General features: G+C 41.9%; 1 protein-coding gene across 1 annotated transcript in view; it reads left to right on the forward strand.

Moving 5' to 3' along the window:
• PRKDC (protein kinase, DNA-activated, catalytic subunit) overlaps positions 1–18,378 on the forward strand; it is a 154,490-nt gene that overhangs the window by 124,136 nt on the left and 11,976 nt on the right. Inside the window, exons 69-80 of the mRNA XM_073331241.1 lie at positions 2,086–2,275; positions 3,894–4,068; positions 4,190–4,380; positions 6,978–7,158; positions 7,868–8,028; positions 11,235–11,446; positions 12,915–13,002; positions 13,683–13,826; positions 16,017–16,218; positions 16,833–16,900; positions 17,315–17,535; positions 18,055–18,147. Of these exons, the coding sequence (XP_073187342.1) occupies positions 2,086–2,275; positions 3,894–4,068; positions 4,190–4,380; positions 6,978–7,158; positions 7,868–8,028; positions 11,235–11,446; positions 12,915–13,002; positions 13,683–13,826; positions 16,017–16,218; positions 16,833–16,900; positions 17,315–17,535; positions 18,055–18,147 (1,926 nt within the window). The remainder of the gene's footprint in view (positions 1–2,085; positions 2,276–3,893; positions 4,069–4,189; positions 4,381–6,977; positions 7,159–7,867; positions 8,029–11,234; positions 11,447–12,914; positions 13,003–13,682; positions 13,827–16,016; positions 16,219–16,832; positions 16,901–17,314; positions 17,536–18,054; positions 18,148–18,378) is intronic.

Genomic DNA, 18,378 nt, shown 5'->3' on the forward strand with positions numbered 1-18,378 from the left:
ACTGGGTGCATAGGTGGATAAGAGGATGTTTTCATATAAATAGTGTAGTTAGCAGATTAGATCAATAGGCTAAAGCTTAAAATTGTTTGTCATCCATCAATAGCTAGGTACACGATAAAGAAATAAGGATTATAAATTAAGATTTTGCCATCCATCCATCCTTGGCCCAATTTTTCAATCCTTACATATGTTGAGGAGTAGATGGGTGAATAGTCACATTTATCACAATGGGACTACTCACTAAGTGCCCCTCAGCGTGAGTAAAAGTCACAATAATGGGCTCTCAATTACCAGATGTCTTTAAACAGCTAGAAGTTTTAACAAGGTTTTATACAAAGAACCCAACCCCAGTCATCACCATGTTCTTCAGGTATTTATGTGACTGTCTTTAACTATTACTATAACCAAAACTTCTGCTGTGCAACAGTTACCTGAAATGGCTGACCCTTGAGAGACTTTATTTAGGCAAGCTCTCAAGAGGCTCAGATGCTTTCTCTAACCTTTTAATTTCTTTCTCCTCCCCATAATATTTCTCCACATCCTCTCCTTTCTCTCAATGCAACTTCAGATCACTCTCCTTTCCTCAGTCTTCATCATTACCTCTCTCTGAGCCAAATAAGCTCCTTAAAATTTGCTGATTATGGAGTCTCAGCAGGCTTGGCAGTGTTCGTTCAGCCAGGAGCCAAAACCTCCTGTGCATAGGAGCTTACTTAGGTTAGAGGTGAACCAAAACACATTTCATACTTTATCCTTTGGGAAAGCCCCAAAACTTACAAGCTTTGGAGAGTTGACAAACTGCCGAAAGCTTGCTGTGGGCTTTTAAGATACCTACTTGTGTCTTCTCTTAAATTAGGTTATAAGGTTCCTTGGGACAGGGACCGTATTTCTATGGTGTTTACACAGCACCTAGTGCAGAGCCAGACTGCTACCCAGACTCCCAGTGAGTAACAGTTTACATAGTAAGCAGTCCCATTGAAGTTCATGGGCCTACTTATAGAGTAAGGTAATAGTCACTGTGAGTAAGGATATCTCAGTGGGTCCCTTGATGGTGACTGGAGTCTCAGGGCACTACTGTAATAAAAATCTGAAAGGTCACTTGTGCAAACCTAAATAAGGTTTGCAGTTGAGTCAGAGTTTGACATGAAATATAGGCTCGTGCTAGAGCTGGTAAGGATTTTTCCTGTGAAATAGAGTTTCATTGGGAAATGCCGATTTATTGAACCTGAAGTGTGTCACAGAAGCATCTCTGGTTTGATAAACTTTAATTGAATCACAGGCAGGTTTCCACCGGAACTCTGCTTGGTTTCATGGCAGGCTGCTGGGGAGCCTGGGCTTCTAGGGTCCATGGCTTTGGGCAGCCCTACCATGCAGACTGCTCCCAGATCAACTGGCTCCCAGGACCCACCCACTTGAAAGACTTGGAGCCAGCAGGCCTAGATGTCTGGAAGCTCTGCGGCCCCCAGTGTCAGGGCTGTGAACATAGTGGGACTGCCTTGGATCCTGGGAATCCTGGCAGCTGCTGACTGAAATTGACATGATTCTTGTCAGCTTCACCACTGCCCTTTGAAATACTGAAATTTTCCATGAACTGGAAATCCCAAGTTTCAGTCAGCTCTAGCTGGCATTTATATTTTATAAGCCGGTATACATGTTCCTTACAATTATGCTGTCATTAGAGAAAGGGCTATAGGTTTGTCTTCGTACATTTGGGGTAGTATTCTAGAAAAAGGTAATAATGGACATTTTCTAGCACCTAAACTCCATAGTCTCCAATAAAAACCTAACCCCATAGCCAGGATTAAAAAATGAAATATTTGTAAGGAACACCATTTCAAGACAGAGGGGTATTCATTACACCCTGTTTGTAACTATTAATTCTATTAGTTGAATATGCCTACTCCTGACTGAAGAGGATCAAAATCACAAATAATAGTGACATCAGTCAGTGATTGAAGCTGCTTAGCCATATTTACCAGTGGGAAATTTTGTAGCATTGAATATAGATCAAGGAGAGGAAGGATTAAAATCACCTGTGTGCTTCTCACTGTATGTTAATGTCTTATATTTCCTTTCACCATTGTGCAGGTGTTTCTTTCTTGGAAAAATTCAGGAGAAACTGCCTAACATCCAGGCTGATGATAGTATGGAGGTGGATGGAAGGGGAGATGTTGGTGACAAAATGGAGGCAGATATGCAGGAAGAAGACATTCATTCAATGATTAGAAGCTGCAAATTTAACATGAAAATGAAGATGATAGAGAGTGCCAGGAAACAGGTGACTCTGCACTGTCTGGTAGTGCTTGATTCATTGGAAAACCATAGCTATTAGAACTGGAAAAGACAGATTAGGTTGTCCATGTCATGCTGCTGCCAATGCAGGGATTTCCCCCCATAGTATGTTCTTGAATGCCTGGGGAAGCCTGGTTCTTTTTCTACAGAATTGTAGATGGCAGCTGTTAATTAACAACTTTTCTAAAATGTGCAATTTCAGGAAATGTGCCCAAAGGCTCTTTTCGTTCACCAGATGTTCCTGGTACTTTCCAGAACAAATAAATAAAGCATCAGAAATGTTATAGTTGTGGGCCTGTGGGGGGCATGTGTAAGTAGCATAATGTATCACATTTTAAAGTTTTTTAATTTCATGTATTTATATTTCTATCTTCTGCTCTAGTAAGGTAAAGGATCTGAACAGGGATCTGCCACCACCTCTCAGGCAAGTGCCCTAACCATTGGGCTATGGGATATTGTTATATGGGACTCTCTCAGTCTTTCCTTTTGAAGCTTTTCCTCTCTGGAAAAAATAATTAGTCATTAGAGCAGGGATCCTGGGCCTCCCACATTCTGAGTGAGTTTTCAAACCACCAGGCTCTCTCTCGCTCCGGACTAATGACTGTTTAATTGTTTATCCACAATGGAACTGCTTCTACAGGACAGACTGAGGGAGGGCCACATCAGAATATTCCATACCTAGTGATTGGGGCCCTCACTTGCTGATCCCTTGAACTGGGGTTTTCCATGTTCCACATGAGTATCGTAAGGACTGAGCTAAGTCCCATTGTCTGTTTTGTGTGAGCTTACCTGTGGGGCCAGGTCCAGCAGGCAAGCTTACCTGCTTACCAGCTCAGGCCCAGCGTGCAAGTTAGGTGGAGGAACAGCTGTGTTTCCCCAGCCTGTGCATCACATTGGGACTTAGGTGTCCAGATGTCTAGAATGGAGCAGAGGCTCAGATACACAGAGGCAGAAACATAGGTGCCTAGGTAACTTGTTCTGCAAAAAATTACGCACCAAGTGAGTTAAAAATCTACAGGATTCAGCAGCAGCTGAGCTGTGGGAGTTTTAATACTAGTGGTGTCTGATCTTGGGATTTAAGCACCAAAAGTGGAAGGTAGGCACCTAAATCCCTTTCTGAATCTAACCCTAAGTGACCTGTTGCTCAGAGGTGCTGAATACCCAAAGTCTCCATTGAGATCAGTGGGAGTAATGGGTACTCAGTACCCCTGAAAGTCAAACCACTTGTTAATGGGTCTAAAGATAGATGTAGAGACCTAATTTAGGGACCAGACTATCAAGGTGGAAAAAGTTGACATGTTGACCTCTGTATTTTAAGTAGGATTTGAGTTAAAAATGACTGGAGCTAGATTGTTTGTGTATTTTTTTATATTTTTATCAAATACTTCCATTAGTGTAAGCCTGTTTTTCACACCCAGCCCAAAAGGCAGTGGTGCCCCTCACACTTTGCTGGAATTCCCAGGACCTTTCCTGTTACACGTTGTGAATCCTGTAAAGGCGCTTGCAATATCCCTGGATCTCTTCATTTGCTGCAAACAGTAGTTTTTTATTTCCCCTTCTTCTAATGCATTATTGAAAATTCCCATTTTGATCTGTTAATGTAGAACAGCTTCTCAGTTGCCATGAAGCTTCTGAAGGATCTGCACAGAGAGTCTAAAACCAGAGAAGACTGGCTCTTGAGATGGAATCACAGCTATTGCCGCTTTAGCCATAGTCGCAGTCAGAGCCAGAATAGTCCTGAACAAATGCTCACTGTGTTGAAAACCATCTCTTTACTGGGTAATAATGTTATCTATTCAGACTCCATTGATGCAGAACCTATGCTATGGATTCTCTTCCTGTTTGTAATGGGAATCCATTTTACTGCCAAATTACCAACTTTATTTCTGAATTTGAACAGATGAGAGCAAAACTGACTACCTGAGTAAAAACATAGTGGCCTTCCGCAACCAAAACCTTCTGTTGGGTACCACTTACCATATTTTGGCCAGTGCCCTTAGCAAAGATCCAAGATGTCTTGAAAAAATGGAGGAAGAAAAAGCTAGGAAAGTCGTGATGCTTTCTGGAGAGAGGCCTGAAAACTCTGAGAAGGTAAATGAGAAGGGAAAGGAGCTTCTTACTCATTATTGTAGCTGGCTAATTTTGTTATGTAATTCATTAACTCAGTTACATTAAGCCCATGTTACTACAGTAAACCCATGCTACTGCTCTCTGTTGCTAGCACTCTCCAATGAGCTGCAGCTGCTGTTAGTCTGATCTGGACCCCTCTTAGTCAGTCATGGGCTCCTGCCCCTGGACAGTTCCTCATTGCTGGAGAGGAGGTTCCATGCCCCAAACTCCCACCAAGATGGTAAAGAAAAACTTGTGGAGGCAGGTTTTGAATCTGCTGTGTCCAGAGCCTCCATGATTGTGCTAGTGTTTGTCCCTACTGACATCTTATATAGAGGAAGGAGGTCTGTCCGAGAGCATGTGCAAGCACAAAGGCAAGAAGGGTGAGGGAGCAGAGACCAGCCTCATAGTGGGATGCGTGGTGCTCTTCGAAATCCATGCTAACATCAGGCAGGGCTGGTCACATGAATCTCCCATGAAGATAGTCAATTCCTAATATTAATATAGCTAATTTTCTGTTTATTTTAATGATTGTTTAGTCATTTTAATGATCAACCATACCTAGGAGCAGAAAAAAGTAAAATTTGTCCCATTGTCCTTTGCCTTAATTGAGCAGGAGTACAATATAAAAAGCACGCAATTGGAGATCCTACCAGATCTTCAAATGTATGTATTGAGAGTTGTTCAAGATGTTCTGGAACTGAACTTATGTCTTTCAAAGGAAGCCAGATGGAGAGTTAAACTGCATATATCAATTTATATCTGCTGATCTTGATAGCTGCCCTCTATTAAGAGCCTTGGGAGTAACTACAGTCAGAATGAACAAACAGTCTTATTTGTCTCTCCAGGAGCAAGTACAATCTGTAAATGAACAGTGTCAGTACAATAAGGACAAAAATTATTATAACTATTTCATAAAGTTAAAAATTATTGTGCTAGTTACTCTACCAGAATGAATGACAACATTCTTTATAATGAGCAGTTGAAAAGTAAGCATGAAATCTCTTCCGTACCACCTTGTGCTGTGATCCTTAAAAACTAAGAAAGATCATACTTATTTGAGAGACCTCCAGAAAGATACTGCAGTAAGTGGTATCCATCATTTTGTGGATGATTCTGTTCCCTCTGAGTCAGTATTTAACCAGTGTCCCAGCATGGTACTAGAGAGCACTATACTACCTTCTGGATGAGACATCAAACTGAGATAACATGGTACCTTCTGCAAGACCTAAGGGTGTTAACACTTGTCTCCTGACCAAATTCCAAGTCCAATAATTTCCCTTTGCCTCCATAAACTTCACAATGTAGGGTTTTTTGTTTATATTTTGATTCCCTCCCCCGAAACAAATAAGGGAAGAATAGAAAAGATAAAAGAACGAAAAGGGAGGGAAAGGGAAGAAAGGAAGTGGGGGTAGGGAGGAGAAAGAAGAATGACATCTCTGTTTCCATCCACTAGGGATTAATCAAACATTTTTAAAAAGTTAGACCAAATCTTTTCAAATTTGCCTGAAGTCCCTGTTCTCCAAAATGTTACTTGCTCTGAGATGCCTGGTCAGCCAAGTTGCTGAGCCAAGCTTCTGTCCCTGGACGCAGTCTGCTCTTTTATCTAAGTAATATGAATCATTTTGCTACAACCACAGCTCTGGAGAACCAGGCTTTCCATGAGTTGTTGCATTTCCAAGACAATGGGATATATTGCAAAATACAGTTCTAGGAAGTGATTTTTAAGGAGATGCCTTTTATCATATTAATCCTCCTGCCTGCTTCTAGCCAAAAGGATTATATCCTGGGACTGTCCCAAAAAAATTCACAGTGTAGTTTATATTGGATACAGTATTTTTCACTTGCTGTTCCTAAACTGTTGGGTGGTATTGCTGAATACTGCTAAGCAGCTGGCACATTTCTGCCAAGTAGGTGGTAGATGATGGAATCTGTATACGGAGTTTAGGTAAGTTTGTTTGTAAAATGCTTTGTAAATGATTTCTTCCATTCAGTACATTGTGGTAGAGAAATCTGGGGTGACCACATTGTGCCTCAGTTCTCATAATTGAAAAAAACATGATTTGTGTATAAATAAAGGTTAAAACTAGATCTGGGCAAAGAGCTTTTTAACAAAACAAAAATCCCCCACATATTCTCATGGCCATTCAAACTAAAAAACTTAATTTTCTTCAGCTGTGCTTGTGTCTCTTTCACGTTAACTGTTTACAAATAGTCTATTGAATGAGTTTACTGGCTTGGAAATACCAAATTGTAGAGAATGTTCATAGAAAGTGAATTTTAAACTAATAAATATGACTTGCGTTGGAAGCCCCAATCTAAGATTTATGCCTATCCAGACAGGGAACAGAACTAATACCATATGATCTATGTATCCAATACAGCTCAAATTTCAAATATTGAATACCTGCAGCCAAGAATCATCTACAGATCAAGAACTGTTCACATAAAGTATTTGACAAATACGTGCTCAGTCTTCATTTGCAAATAGAAAAAAGAGACTAAATTTGTTGAATATTCACCATGACCTATTTGCTGAACTCTCCTTGTTGTGGTTTCCACTTGTGGTTGAATTTCAGGTGATAGCAGGTCTGAACAAGAGGGCTTTCCAGTACTTCAGCACTGCAGTGAGGAAGGCTGAAGAAGAGGTGCAGTCTCACTCTATGGAGCACGTAGACCTTACAGGAGTCATAAATGCTTACATGACTTTGGTTGATTTCTGTGACAAGCATCTCCGTAAAGAGGAAGAAGGTTCATCTGGTGAGTCAGAAATTAAAATATTTGTCAGGACTTCTCATCTTACTGTTATGCAAATTTCAGATGGGAGAGTGCCAATAGAGAGCAGTCAAATGCAGGGGCTTGAGGTAGGCCATTTAAAAAGAAAATATTCTTGTACATGGAAGAATTTATAACCGGTGGTCTTTAATACCAAGGGAGTAACTCCTGTTGTGGAGGATTTACCTAAAATACATCAGGCTTCACTCTGCTCCTGAAATCCCAGAAAGTTATATGACTTGAATTTAAATGTAAACAGATTGTCCTCAACTTGGATGTTGTTTACATCCTTTTTATTCTTTCTGACAGCTGCTTCTGGCTTCACCATTAGTGAGTCACGAGGTCTCCATCTTACTGGTGGGATATGCATCCTATCCAGCAGATGCTCCTCTTGTTCATTCCCAGACCATGACAATGCTGTGTATAACATGGGCAAGATACTAGTGATGATGCAGCCTCCTGATAAAAGCTAATGCTTCCAGTCCAAGAATACACAGACTAGTGGTGTGTGCAGTTCAAAAAAGTCTTCATATGGGAAACAGAATAAAGTAAAAAACAAAAAAAGTTAAAATTCCATACAGAGCACCAAGAAGGTAGATAATACAATTAAAAGTAAAGATGATGTTTTAGACGATCAAAGGGATGGAAAAAAAGACGGTGTTTCTGATAATTTTTGTTTAATGTTTCTTGGCAGATGTCAGTGCTCTGGATCTGCAGACATTCCCAGCCATTGTAGTGGAGAAAATGATAAAAGCTTTAAAGCTGAATTCCAGAGATGCTAGGCTAAAGTTTCCTAGGCTGCTGCAAATAATAGAAAGGTATCCAGCAGAGACACTGAGCCTAATGGCACGAGAGGTTAGTTACTTCCATTCCTGGGACAGCAGAGTTGATTGTGAACCAAATATTTATTGAACGGAATCCCTTTACTTCAAATTGAATTTTGGATTATTGTGTAAATCTGTATGTTAGTTTAATGGGATGTTTGGAACTTGTTGCATTGCACTTTTTGCTGAGTCAGTTGCTGAGTTGGTTAATGAAGAAATAAGACTTGAGCAGTGGTTCTCAACACATGGCCCGTGGGCCACCTACGGCCCAATTAGCATACAGTTGCGGCCCAGTACCGCAGCTGTGTGCTAAAAATAATTAAGTTTGCTGCTCCGGTCAGGCAGGGGCTGGGGCCAGAGCTGGGTGAGGGGGAGCCTGCTCTCACAGCCCTGCTGGAGCGATCCTGCCAGCAGGAAAGGCCAAGCAGTCCCCTATGGCTTGGAAGGAGCTCAGCCGGCAGCCTGCTGCTTCTGCTCCCTCCTGTCTCTGTCTCCCCACGCTGCAGGAACACACTGTCAGGTATTGGTTAACACTGGTGACCAGGTGCTAAAAATCTAGAGACCACGGGAATCCGTGTCAGCTGTGGGTGTAGCTTGAGCAGACATTGCCCCTCCCCGCTCCCCCGATTTCTTCGCAGCTCTGCTTAGCTGTCAGGGTGGGAAGAGGCTCCCTCTGGCCCTCTCCTCAGCTGAGGCTGGCAGGCAGCTCCAGGACGCTGCCTCCTGCGTCATAGTGCCCATCACTGTCATCTTCTATATGTGCTGTGTCCCATTTCTGGACAGGTGGTGATTGCCTTGGGGGTGGGGGGGGGGAAGAGGCAGTAGGGAAAGAAGAGGGATGATACAGGATGGGGGAAGAGATGGGGATGGGGGAATGGGGCAGGGGACAGTGTGGGGAAGAAAGGGGGTGGAGTTGGGAGAGGAAAGGGGAGGGAATGGGATGGGGGAAGCGAAGGGGATGACTGAGAGTGCTGTTGCCGGGCAACTGCTGCCTCCTTGCTTCTGGGTGTCTGCCCAGAGAAACGGGGGGGCATGTCCCTCCCCACTAGCCACTTCTTTGTGTCGCCTCCGGCAGGGATGAGCATGCTTCAGGCTGCGATTGCCTGCCCATCCCCTATGGCCATTTCTAGACCGTTTGTTTCAGCCGTTCTCAACCTGCGGGCTGCATGCAGCCCAATTAGCACACAGCTGCGGCCCAGCTCAGGTGTGTGCTAAAGGCCACGGGCTCCCAGCTGCCCTGCTCCAGGCACTCCAGCCGGGCAGCTGGCTGCTGCCTGGCCCTGCACAACAGGGTCCTGGCAGGCTCTGGGGTCGGGGTCCTGGCTTCTGCCTGGCCCCCTATAGCTGGGTCCAGGCAGCTGGCTAGCACCTGGCCCTGCACAGTGGGGTGTAGGGTCCGGGTCCTGGCTACCCACCCTGTCCCGCACAGCAAGGTCGCAGGTCGGGGTCCCTGCCCCCACACCCAGCTCTCCGCTCCTGGCCCCACTCTGTGGAGGGGTCTCTGGGCGGAGGGTGCTGAGCTTAGGGGTTTGTGTGTGAGGGAGTTAGGTGGGGGGCACTGTGGTTCTCAAGCTGCAGCCCAGCTAACACTTTGAGGGCCACAAATGTGGACCACAATGATAAATAGGTTGAGAATCACTGGACTAGAGGGCTGCACACTTTTTATTTCTGTCAGCCAAGTGCTTTGCACACATCAGGGTCTCCTTGCATCCCTTCATTTTCCCACACAAGCTTCCCATCCCCTCTTTCAAGGACTCCTTGTAACCCTTTTCCTCCATGCCAGGCCACTGTGTGACATCTCCCCCCTCCCCCCCCCTCCTTGTGACTGCTCCTGTCTTAGTCTTGGTCTACACTGAAAAGTTCTCTCACACACCCCTGGTGTACATAGCTGTGCTGACCTACCCCCACAGAGTAGACGCAGCTGTGTTTGATGGAAGAATGTTTCCATTGACAGAACTAAACTTTTTTCAGGAAGGTGGTGCTCCTACCCCACTGGGAAAAACCTCTTCCATCGGTGCAGGCTGTGTCTGCATTATAGGTTTATGCTGGCATAGCTATGCCGGTATAGTTTCTGCATTGTTAGCACAGGCTTGTTTCAAAACCGCTTTTTTAACTGAATTTATATGCTAGTGGTTACAGATTGGGGGGGCAGTGCATTGATATAGGGACATACTGAGAAGGCATCATGGGAACAGAATCGCAGCTTGGCTGCCCCACTGAGCTGAGAATGTATCTGTGGAAGCCAAGACAGGAAGACTACGACCTGGTCTACACCTAAAACTTAGGTCAACCTAGCTGCATCGCTTAAGGCTATGAAAAATTTTGCACCTTGTGCAACATAGTTAGCTCAACCTAACCCTACTATAGACTCAAGCATGCTGATGGAAAAATTCTTCCATTGACCTAGCAACCACCTCTCATGGATTAACTACACTGACAGAAGATACCCTTCCGTCTACGTAGGAAGCATCTACACTAGAGTGGCTATTGCGGCACAACTGCAGCACCATAGGTGTGCTGCTGTAGCCACTTGACATAGACACACCCTAAGAACTGTGACAGTAATGAATTCCCCATTAGAACATTATGGGTGAAGTCTGTCCTAGCTAACAGATGCCACAAAAACAATAATTGCTCATCAGGAGTCCTTCATTATTTCTTTTCTCTTTGGTTAAGTCATTTAGGGTGTCAACATTTCAAATTCCATTGAGGCAAAGGGTAGAGCTAAGACGGGGTATGTTGTGATGCTGGAAGGTGTTAATGGCTGCCATCAAACACAGACCTGGTTAAAGCTGCTGTGTTGAACCCTACTGATTTTGGGCTAACCAGGTGCCAGGAGCTCTGTGTCCCCCATTTTCTCCTCGTTTTCTAGGTTTCCGCAAAATCAATAGGGTTCTGTCCATTGATGCCTAGAACGTTGCTTGAAAGTTTGGAATTGATCAGATGCATCATGCAAATGTTGTTACATCCAACCAGACACAGAAATGCCATCAAATTGAGTGTAGGGCCTCACTTGGCTCAGCCAATGAGACATAAATGTTTGCAGATGGAAACCTATCAAGAACTGAAAATGATTGCTTCGGCAGGGGACATTCTGTGCAATCTAATTAACGTTGTCTATTTTTCCACGTGTTTCTGCCTGCTGACTTGGAACGCAGAGTAGTTTTGTTTGCTTTTGTTTATAGTCCGGATTTTTCAAGATATATAGAAGGTGAAAACACTGTCTGTGTTTTGCAGATTTCATCAGTTCCCTGCTGGCAGTTCATTGGTTGGATTAGCCAGTTGATGGCAGTGCTTGACAAAGAGGAAGCCATAGCTGTGCAGCATACTGTAGAAGAGATTGCGAATAACTACCCACAGGCAATTGTCTATCCTTTCCTGATCAGCAGTGAAAATTATTCCTTCAAAGACACTGCAACTGGCCACAAGAACAAGGAGTTTGTAGCAAGGTGGTGTTTGAAATGTTGCTTACAAATCTATAAGATTTTAATAGGAAGTGATAGTCTGTGAAAAGCATAGAAAATGGTAGCTAGATTTTGGTATCTACTGTGCTTGGTTCGAAGGCATAGAAAAACGGGTACTTAGGCCAACTTTTCTAATGTGGGTGCCTAAAATTAGGCACCTCCATCCATATTTAGGAACTTAAGTAAGTGGCTAGATTATTTTTAGAGGTGCTGAGCACCCACAATCCTTGCTCATGCTTAGCCTCCCACAGCCGTATAAAAATGAACTACAAAACATAAAAGAAAAATGTTTGCCTTTTCCTGCTCTTTTGAAGTATGACGTATCAGGTGCAAAATCATAGAGTGAAGATCCTTCCTTGTCTGCTCTGCTCTGCTCTGCTAGGGTTGAGGGAAATCCACAACTCACTCTCCAATTACATCACTATTCATATCTGCTAATGTTTTCTAAGATCCTTTAGCAAAGAGAGGAAAGTGAGGCCCTGACATTTTTAATCTTTCAAATATAACAAAATGAGCAAAGACACTTGTTAATTAAAAAATAATTTAACTAATTAAATAAGCTATCCTTGTACATCAAAAAGAGCAGTGAGGTGAGTGCCCAGGCTTTCCTTTTGGAAGGCTGCTCTTATTGCATAAAACACACTGCTCCCTTATTCTAGGGTCCTCAGCCATCAGGAGAGTGGGGTTGGGGGAGGTATCTTTTCATGCTTTGTGTGTATAAAAAGATCTTCTACACTTTCCACAGTATGCATCCGATGAAGTGAGCTGTAGCTCACGAAAGCTTATGCTCAAATAAATTGGTTAGTCTCTAAGGTGCCACAAGTACTCCTTTTCTTTTTGGTCTCCCTAGCGTTGCTTTTCACCACCATCTGTTAGTGGGGCAAGAGCTGTTTTAGTTGACTACAATAGCATGTAATGCCTAACTTTCTCATATGGGTTATCACACAGCCCTTGTAAAATTACTATTATTGTATGTGTCCCTTTGTCTTTTCTCATGATTTTTGCATCATATCTTAGTTTGAGACAAGAAGGCAAAGGTCCACACTTCTTGTGCTACTCAGAATAAATAACCCACACGCAGCTTCACTGGCATGTGCTGGATGTATACAGTCTTGTTAATGCTGATTGCTGTACCCACCGGAGAGCTGCCAGTTCAAAATGTTGCTATTTTCACAGCACACTCTTAGCAAATACCAAAAAATAACAGGTTGCAGAGAGAGAGAGACGGACAGATTTAAGTGCTGTATTAGAGGCCAGTAAGTGGTTCCGCTGCTGTTCCTCTGCAGCCTGAGAGAGAGGGAGAATTCCCATCCTCGAGTCCCTCTTGTCCCTGAACCCCATAGAATTATATTTGTTCAGGTTTTACACATAGAAAGTATTTGTGTGAAGACCGGACAAGAATATGCCGAGGACAGCTTTTGTTGCCCAATTCTGATGGTCTGTTCTTTCACAGGATAAAGAGTAAATTAGACAGAGGAGGAGTGATTCAAGATTTTGTTCATGCCCTGGAACAGCTTTCTAATCCAGTGATGCTCTTTAAGGTACAGTAGGAACCCCTCAGCCATCTGGCCTTCGAGAGAGATAATGCAGAGAGGAGCCAGCCAGACTGATGCTGGAGAACTGTTGCAGGGATTGATGGCCACAGATGATGTCATCATAGTGCTTTCTGCAATTTTTACTCTGAACATTCCTATCCCTGTTCTGATCTGATGTTAGCCCCTTCCTCACTAACTCTAACCCTTCTTGCTCCTTCCCTTTAGCACTTCACCTAGGTAATCCCCTCCTAATATAACCTCACTGAAAGGATTTAAATAACAAAACAAAAGCAGAAGATGTGGTAGAACTAGCATGATGTTTGCAATCATTGCATTGTTTCTTCTGCTTGTATGATATACTCCTTAACCCTACTTATGTCTGTCTTGTATATTTAGAGTTTACACTCTTTAGGTTAGGGACTGTCTTATTCTCTTTGTACAGTGGCTAGCACAATGGGGCTCTGCACTCCGTTGGCCTCCTGGCACTACTATAATAAACAAAGTATAAGAAACAGCATTTTACATAGCACTCCTGTAGTTTTCAGCTTGCTCCAAAATGATTATAGCAGACTTTTAAATTCTAAGTCACATAATCGGTAGACCTAATACCATCTGACTGGGTTACAAAAGAGAGTGTGTGTAAATTATTTTCTTCAGTCCTCAGCCCCTTCTCTCTGTATTCACAGGATTGGGTTGAGGATATCAAAAATGAGTTGGGAAAAACTCAGAGAAATAAAAATAACCTTAAGGAAATGTATGAACGAATGTACAGAAACTTAGGAGAATTACAGGCTCCAGGTCTTGGGTTGTTCAGAAGGAGATTTATTCAGGTATGTATGAAATGCTGTTGGTGTGTAATGGGATGAGAAGGGTATACTGGAAAGTTAAAAAGGACAGTATCAATCAGATAGGAGGTCCTCGCCCAATCCTGCAGCCCTCATTCGTATGAATGACTGAGTTACGACTGGGCCTTTAATACTTATTAATCAATAACTGTGGTGCTTTAGTTTTGTTACCGTTCAGCTGACGCTTCCTGACTGCTCTGCCATGTAGAATGTTCCCACCTGAGGCATTAGTTTACACTTGTTTAGTCATTCCCCTCTGCTTCCATGCCAGTGCATTTGCCTCTGTCCTTACCCAAAGCTTTCTGCCTATGTACTTGTGTGGTACTCTGGCCTCTTATTCCTATCGTAATGATTTAGAGGCACCAGATGGACAGTTCATTTGGGGTCTTGTTGATGGCTGTGGCTGTGCCGAGAATCCTGAAATATCTGAGCAGTTAGTGACAAAGAAATGGAGAAGGAAGAGTGAGTGTGTGTGTGTGCTTTTTTTAATGTTAAACATGCTGATGATTTCCAGCACTGCCTTTTTAGAGAAGCAGTTTCATTCTAATGGGGATTAGTGGATTTGGGTTTGGAATCTCTGGACATTGCAATTAATTATTAGGTCAAGTCCTCTCTAGCTTAATTAATTTTCATCAAAACTAAAAATATTCTGATATATTTCAAGAACACACAAAAGAAAGGAGGCTTTTTAATGCACAGCACAACATACATATTACATTGATCTTGTCTTCAGTGGAACTTGTTTTACTTTTGTGCAGCCCTGCCTACTTTTGCCAAATGACTGTGATGCAATAAAAATATCTGTGTTCAGCTCTTTAAATGGGCCACTCCTCATATAGTATCTCCTATTCAGTGCAGCACTGTGAGTGATAGACACATCTAAATGACCTGGAAGAAAATATGAAACCATCACTTGATAAAGTTTGCAGATGAAACAAAAACTGGGAGAGTGGTAAATAATGAAGAGGACAGGTCATCAATTCAGAGCGATCTAGATCACTTAGTTAACAGGGTGCCAAAAAACCAAAAAGCATTTAATATGGCTAAATGTAAGTGTATACATCTGGGAACAAAGAATGTAGGCCATACTTACAGGATGGGGGACTCTGACTCTGAAATAAGATTTGGAGTGGGGTGGGGTGGGGAGGTGGATAATCATCTGAACTTGAGCGCTCTGTGTGATTGTGGCCAAAAGAGCTAATGCAATCCTGTGATACATAAGCGGAAATCTCAAGTAGGAGCAGAGAGGTTATTACCTCTGTATTCGGCACTGGTGTGACCGCTGCTGGAATACTGTGTCCAGTTGTGGTGCCCACAATTCAAGAAGGATGTTGTATCGATACACTCAGGGAGTTCAATCTATTTAGCTTAACAAAGAGAAGGTTAAAGGGTGACTTGATTGCAATGAGGAACAAATATTTAATAATGGGCTCTTCAGTCTAGCAGAGAAAGATATAATACGTTCCAATGGCTGGAAGTTGAAGCTAGACGTTTAGATGGGAAATAAGTGTACATTTTTAACAGTAAGAGTAATTAATCACTGGAATAATTTACCCAGGATTGTGGTGGATTCTCTATCACTGACCATTTTTAAATCAAGGTTGGATGTTTTTCTACAAGATCTGCTCTGGGAATTATTTTAAGGAAGTTCTATGGCTTGTGCTATACAGGAGGTCAGACTGGATGACCACAGTGGTCTCTTCTGGCCTTAGAATCTATGAATCTAGCAACCAAACAAGAAAGAAAAGTAGACTTGAAGTAAAAAAAAAACTTTAAACTAAAACATAAATGATAGAAAAAATACTCTAACAGTTGTCTGAGCCTCCTTAGAATATTACTCAGATCCTCCATAGTGGGAATTTTTTGTGCTAATCCTCGTTTCACAGTCTCCATGGGAATCAGAATGCAATGCCCTTGACGGCTCATTTTATTTCTTTATTACTACAGGGTGATAGATGTTCATAATGCTTTATAGACAAATAAAATGATAAATTTAAGTTACAGAGGACTTGTCTTAATAATTAATTACTATGTCCAGGGATTCCAAAAATAAATTCCCACTAAAATGAAACTGATTCTCTAAAAATGCAGTGTTGTGCCTCTGAGGCACAGTGTGATCTTGCTATGTATGAAGTGAACTTTAATTCCTTTATTGTAAATTAATTTCAACTTCAGACCTTTGGGGAGGATTTTAACAATCATTTTGGAAAAGGCGGCTCAACGCTGTTAGATATGAAGGCTGATGACTTCAGTAGAATTGCACTCTCTCTCCTTTCAAAAATGAAAGACCAGAAAGAACCTGGAAATCTGAAAGAATGCTCACCTTGGATGAGTGACTTCAAAGCTGAATTCATGAGGAACGAACTGGAGATCCCTGGTATGCTACCATTTCAATACGGACAGTGAACTCTTACAAGAATAGTAGTTACCCTTAAGTTCCAGTCATCTTTAGCTAAGAACAAGAGCCCTCTCAGTTTGATACCTAGTGCGTCCTCTCTGTGGCCCTGTATCCTGCCATTGCAGGCGAATGCACTTGGTAATCAGAGGGATCTTTCCTGTCTCAAACTACCAGGATTCTCCTCTTCTTAAGACTAGATTTAGCTATATTTACTGCTGTGGTATTTTAAAATGTCTTTGCTTTTAAAAAAATATCATTGAACTTTTATGTTGCTTCTAACCCCTTGATCCCAGCAGGTTTTAAACTAAGATCTAATGGATTTGCATTCTAGTTTGAAAAAGCTCTGCCCTCTGAAAGCAATAAGAGTTCCAAAATCTAATGGCATAGGTGAAAAAATAATACATGTCACTGAATGACCAGATGAAATACTGTGTATGTTTAAATATACACTTTTAAAATTTTAGTTTTCTGCTAGTTTAATAAGATGCAATATTAGGCTGAATATGCATGCCATCATTAACTAACATTTAATTTTTAAATATTTTAATATTTAAATGAAGACTGTATGCCTCTTTGTTTTATTTTTTCTTCAGGTCAGTATGATGGTAAAGGTAAACCATTGCCAGAATACCATGCAAAAATCTCTGGATTTGATGAACGGGTATGCTAACAACTTTAAAGATAATATCCCTTTTGGCTTCTAATGTAAAAACATGGCTCAGTATTGTGTTTTTTGTGGGGAGGGAAGCAGTGCATGAGCAGATATCTAACAGTACACAAAAGATTAATCTTATTAATTAGATGGCCATTATAACATCATCATTAAATACACACTGATATTAGTTTGCAGTGTGTTCCATATGGATAATGGGATATTTTCTGCAGAGGCAATGGATTTATCTACATTTTTCTGAATTAGCAAAAAATTAAGCAGTCTAGTGGTGCAAGAACAACAACACGATCACAGTACACAGGAATGTAAGAGGCCCAGGAGTTTAAGTGATAGTCCTGATGCTACAGCATTGCATCCTCTCACCTGTGCCAAACATGTTTTGCTTTTTTCCCTCCCTCCAAGATCAAAGTAATGGCGTCTATCAGGAAACCAAAACGTATAAACATCCGAGGCAGTGATGAGCGGGAACACCCCTTTCTTGTCAAAGGTGGTGAAGATCTCCGGCAGGACCAGCGCATTGAGCAGCTCTTTGATGTCATGAATATTATCCTTTCCCAAGATGCTGCATGCAGCCAAAGGAACATGCAGATAAAAACTTACAAAGTCATACCCATGACAACCAGGTAGGGACTTCGTGGTCTTGTCATTCAGGGATAAAAGTCCTCACCTCAAAAGTCGCATAGCTTTTTTGTGCTGGGAGGTGGGATTTCTTTGTGTCAAATGCTGGTGCAAAAATTTTTGGCACTTGGCTTTGGGAATTTTTATATGATATGAAATTTTTTTTAGACCATTTACATGATATTTTTAGATCTTCGTTGAAAGTGCTGTGTCTGGCAATTATTTTTCTGAATATATTTGGGTTTATAATTATAACTTAGCAGTTTATATAAAACTTCCTGCGTTTAGACCTCTCAGCACATCCCAGCGTTGGTTAAATCCTATTATCCTGTTTTAAGGATAAGGAAACTGAGGCACAAGGAAATTTTAGGCTTGCCCAAGACCATGATCTTTACCAGAGTCAGGAACAAAACCTATAGCCTTGTGACCTGTCAAGTGGACCATGCTGCTTTCTGTTTATATTGCTCCTCTTCTTCAGTTAAACTCTGGGGTTTTGTTCCCACCCATGATTTCTTTTGTTACAGATTAGGGCTGATTGAGTGGTTGGAAAATACCTGTACCTTAAAGAATTTCCTTATGGAAAGCATGTCCGAAGAGGAAAAAGATTACTATCACAGGTGATGCTGGTTTTAACTGTCCACGTGAATAGAAATAACTATTTACTGGGCTCTTTCTGACATTCTGTTTGTCAGAACAGAACCTAGATTTAATGGTGTAAAATAAATAAATAAAAAAGTTATTGGTAAGCCAGAAGTCTCTTTAGTACTTCCTGACCCAAATTAGTAATTGGCAGCTATTTAATGAGCACCACTGAACCTGTCATCCATATCTTCCACCCAACTTGTGTA

Source organism: Lepidochelys kempii, chromosome 2 (assembly GCF_965140265.1).
Source record: "Lepidochelys kempii isolate rLepKem1 chromosome 2, rLepKem1.hap2, whole genome shotgun sequence".
NCBI classification, from domain to species: domain Eukaryota; kingdom Metazoa; phylum Chordata; order Testudines; family Cheloniidae; genus Lepidochelys; species Lepidochelys kempii.